This window comes from Plasmodium reichenowi, chromosome 5 (genome assembly GCF_001601855.1).
Source record: "Plasmodium reichenowi strain SY57 chromosome 5, whole genome shotgun sequence".
NCBI lineage: Eukaryota > Apicomplexa > Aconoidasida > Haemosporida > Plasmodiidae > Plasmodium > Plasmodium reichenowi.
This window is the reverse complement of record NC_033650.1, coordinates 834,835-840,347: the sequence shown is the minus strand read 5'-3', so window position 1 is coordinate 840,347 and position 5,513 is coordinate 834,835. Positions and strand designations below refer to the sequence as shown.

Below are 5,513 nucleotides of genomic sequence, written 5' to 3'. Positions count from 1 at the left end.
TATATATTATATATATATATATATATATATATATTTTTTTTTTTTTTTTTTTTTTTTTTTTTTTTGGTTGTTCTTTTATATATAATTATATGATATAGAATTATTTAAAAAAACAAAAGAAAAATTATATTTATATACATATCTTCGAATGTTTATAAATAAAACAATATATTATTTTTTTTTTTTCATTATTTTTTCCTTAAAAAACATATATAATAATATATATATTAAAGATAATTTCATTCATTTCATATCAATCCAAATAATTCTTATTTTATAAGTACCATTCTAAGATTTCTTCATTTGTACAAACATTCACAAATGTATATAAAAAGTGCCGAAAAAAAAAAATATATATATATATATATATATATATATTCTTGTGTAAAAATAAAACGTGTAGATTAATTTGAAGCTTTTATTAAAAAAAAAATAGTAATAAAATAAAATAATCCCAATGGAAAATCGAACAACTATATATACAAAAATATTTATATATTATATTAAAATACACAATTTCTTATTTTATATTTGGTATATTTTAAAATGTTGCATTTTTATATTTTAATATTGTTGTAAATATTAATTTTTCTTTATAACATGTATAAAAAATGTGTTCATATTATTTTTTATTTATTTATATTTAAACAAAGGGCAAATTTATGTTCACTTTTTATATATATTCGATTTACGAAAGAGCAATTATATAAATATTATATACCTGGAACAAATAAATATATTTTTATAAATTGTATTTGTATTACACATATAAATATTATTAATAATATAATTAAGGATATATTATATAAAAGAAGTCTAATTAAAATTATGAAATACAAACCATTTAATTAATTTAAAGTAATACGTATTTTTTTTTGGCGTTAGCTTTTTTTTTCTTTTTCTAAATAATAATTGCTTAAATATTATAATATATAATATATATATACACATATATATATATATATATATATATATATATGTTTGTATATACCCTTTTTGTATATCTATTTATGCATATTATACATCCTTTAAATGTAAGTAATATACATTTGTTTTATAAAAACCATTATAGGGAATATATTACATAAGATTAATAATTTTATTGCTTAATGGTATTCAAAAATATTAAAATTATTTATTATAAAACTACTCCTAAATAGTATTATTTTACTATTAAAATATAAAACATGTCTTTTTTTTACACTAAAAAAATATTATATATATATATATATGTATGTGTGTGTACATTACCTATTTTTATTGTCTAAAAAGGATATTTTTTTCTTTTAAATTATTTCATATATATATATATATATATATATATATATATATATATGAAATAATTTTATTAAGGATAATTTTATATATTGTCTTGTGGCTATTTTTTTTTTTTTTTTTTTTTTTTTTTCCTTATTAAATTAATTATTTTACATGACTTGGTCAGGTGAAATTTTCTTTTGTTTTCCAGTTGCTTCGTAAAAAAAAACTAAAACTACATATAAAAAAAATAGAATGCATAAATTTTATAAAACAAGATGAAAGGGTAAATAGAATAAAATAAGGGTTAAAAACAAAAATTAAATTTTTAAAATGATAATAATAAAAAAGCAGTACTATATAAAAAGATATTATATATAAATATATTATTATATTTGTGACAAATAAAAAAAAAAAAAAAAAAAAAAATACTAATTAAATATATATATATATATATATATATAAACGAACTTAATATATATGTCAATTAAAAAAATAAAAAAATTATATTGTAATTGTGTTAAACATAATTATAAATAAATATTATTTTATATTTAATTAAATAAATATGTAATAAAAAAAAAAAAATTCTAACATATATTATTCACACAAATATATATATATTATATATATATATTTAAACATACGCATGTGAATAAATTATATTGTAGAAGGGATTAAAAAAAAAAGAAAAAAACATATATATAAATATATATATATCATGCTTTTATTATGTATATTATATATATATATAATATAAATCATAACTTTTATGCATTGACATATTTAAAATTATATAAAAAAGTAATAATAAAATAAAAGTTAAAATTAAAAAGGAATTATTATTCTATAAGTTTCCTTTACTTAAATTATAAAACAGAATACATATATACACACATACAAAAAAGTGCATACATAATTACAAACATAAATACATACATAAACACATGACACTAAAATTTTTATAATTTATTATATTTTTTAATTTGTGGTAACTTTCATTTTAATTTTTTTTTTTTTTTTTTTTTTAAACATACACATATATTTATTACATTTCATAATTTTTTTAATTAATACTATAAAAAATTCAAGATATATGTGTGTTCGTGACTTAAACAAATTCACATAAATATTTATATATATATAAAAATATATATAATATATATATATATATATATTTTTTTTTTTATATTTTCATTTTAATATCAATAATCAAAAATTTCGACCTTCTGGGCCATTTGGGGGGCTGAGGTAGATAACTCATCTTCTGTACAATTCCAGAAATTTGAGCAACTAATTAAAGAATTATTATTTAATTTATTATATGCATTTTGTAAATTTTCATTAGATTTAAAATCATTCATAGTATTATCTTGATTATTAGTTGTTTCATTCATGCTATTATGAACATATTGTTCTGCTAAATGTTTTTCTAAACATAAGGGTTGTTCCAAATGTTCATTCCCTAAATTTGTTAAGGAATCATAGGCTTGTAAATAGGATGGATTGGTATTACTAAAATTATCACTATTATTGTTTATGCTGTTCATATGATTCATGTCATTCATATTATATATGCTTTTTATATTATTTAAATCATTCATATTTACATTATTTACACAATCATCATCATTAAACAAAAAGTTTTGCTCATTAAAACTACCTGAATTTTTCAAATGTAGTAAATTTAAAAAGTTTTTAATATCCGAAGAATTCATTTTATCAGTATCATCTTCAATAACCTTCAAGGCACTATCTTGAGCAGTAATTTCCATGTGTTCAATTGTATCGGCAAAATTGTTCTCTTCATTATTAGAAGTAAAATCTTTGGATGAATTGCTTGACATTCTCATAGGTGTGGAAGGTTCTTTTGTAGAAAAAGAGGAATAATGATTCATTAAGCCTTCGTTACTTTTTGGTTTGTTTAAATTATAAAATTGGTTGTTATTAATATTGGTATTCATATGTGCATTCATATATTCATTCATGGGTACATTCATAAGAATATTCATATTTCCATTCATAAAAACACTCATATTTTCATGCATATTTCCATACATACTACCATACATATTACCATACATATTACCATTCATATTGCTATGCATATTTCCATACATATTTCCATGCATATTACTACCCTCCTTATTTATCATATCATTCATGGTATTATATGAATTACTTGCTTCATTCCCTTGGTTACACAAAGTTTGTACCTGTGTCATATTAAAGCTACTCATTATATTCGATGTGGCGTTTGTATTATGTTCCATATTTCCATTATTCATTAAATACTTTTTAAAGTTCAAATTGTTCATGTTATTATGTTCTTCGTTGATTTCCTTATTCTTTAGGTGTGCCTGGATTTTATTTGGATAGGAAGAACTTTTCTTGTAATTTTTATTATTCATATTACTATTCATAGTACCATGGATATGATTATTCATTTTATTATGTATATGGTTATGTATGTTACTGTGAGAATTCGTGCTGACATTACTATTAATACTATTGGTCATGCTACTGTTAAAATTATTGTTTACTTTTGTGTTCATACTACTATTCATACTACTGTTCATGCTGTTGTTAATATTGGTATTATCTGAGCTTGCATTTTTCACAAACTTTTTGTTATACCTGTTATGATTTCCATTCATATTACTATTGACATTGTTGTTCATATTACCTGATGATGGGTACGACTCTGATAAGCAATTGGATTTCTTCATATACTTTTCGTTTTTCTTATTTTCCCAACTGTTACTATTATTGTTATTATTATTGTTATTATTATTATTGTTATTGTTATTATTATTATTATTATTATTATTATTGTGGTTATTATTTTTATTGTTGTGGTGGTGGTTATTTTTTCTGTGTCCTTTTTGTATAGGGTTAGTTATAGAAGATGAAAGCATCAAATTAATAGCACTTTGTGAGGGGGCCAAATTTCCAGGTAAGGGTCGTAACTCTTCAACAAAATGAGCATGTCTACAATGTTCCTCAGCGTTACATTTTCCTCTTAAAAATTTTGTACACGGAGCAGTTTTATATAAATCTCCTGTAGGCCTTAATTCACATACAGAATGTGCATAACTACATTTTTCATTTTTACATAAGCCCGATTTCTTTGTTAGGGGACATAAACTAGTAAAACTTAAATCAGGGATGGGATTTAATTCATCTTGAGAATGTGCAAATAAACATTCCATACCTCTATCACATCTCCCTGAAAAAAACCAAGGACACATTTTTGTTTTATAGAATTGTTTCTTCCTTGGTATTTGTGCTACGGCAACAGATGATTGATTATTACTTCCATTCTTTATCATCATTTTGATTACGTCGTGGGGTAAATATGAAATTAAATTTAATAAAAAAGAATAAATATAAAAAATATATACAAATATATATATATATAAATATATATATATAAATATATATAAATATATTTATATATTTATATTAGTACAATACACAACAAAACACTTATACTAACATAAAAACACTGTAACGTTTATTTGATATATATATATAAAATAGATACATATATATGTAAATTATATATATGTATATACACAAAAATATTATTATATATATATATATATATTTTATTTATTTTATATTTCTATATTTTTTTTGGTAAACATATAAATAAACATATATATATATATATATATATATATATATATATATATATTATATAAATTCATATATTTAAATTATCTTTTGCAGACTTCAAAAAAAATGGTTACAAAATAAAATAATACTTAATATATAACACTTAAAAAGCTAACGTACAAATACACATATAAAATGTATATCTTTTTATATATATGTACATATGAATTCTCAAATATATTTCTTAATTAGACTATAATATTCGTCAGGTTATTGAAATGTTAATATTACATATAAAAAAAAAAAAAAAGAATAAATCCTAAAAATTAAAACTAAAAATCTATCAAAAAATATATTATAATATTATATATATATATATATAATATGTATAAATAATTAATATGGCATATTTAAAAAATTACAATTAAAACATAAAAAAAAATAAAATAAAATGAAGTAGAAAATAAATATATAAATGATAAAAAAAAAAAAAAAAAAAAAAAAAAAAAAAAAAAAAAAAAAAAAAAAAAAAAAAAAAAAAAAAAAAAAAAAAATAATAAAAAAATAAAAAAAAAAAAAAAAAATAAAAAAATAAATAATAAATTAAATATATATATATATAAAAAAATTTAAAA

General features: G+C 18.5%; 1 protein-coding gene across 1 annotated transcript; it reads right to left on the bottom strand.

Annotated features, from left to right (window-relative positions):
- Positions 1-2,462: 2,462 nt before the first annotated feature.
- On the bottom strand, positions 2,463-4,592 carry PRSY57_0524100 (zinc finger protein, putative; the record flags this gene model as incomplete). The annotated part of the gene is made up of 1 exon (XM_012906309.2): positions 2,463-4,592. The coding sequence occupies one exon, from the start codon at positions 4,590-4,592 to the stop codon at positions 2,463-2,465; it is 2,130 nt and encodes a 709-aa protein (XP_012761763.2).
- Between the last annotated feature and the right edge of the window lie 921 nt (positions 4,593-5,513).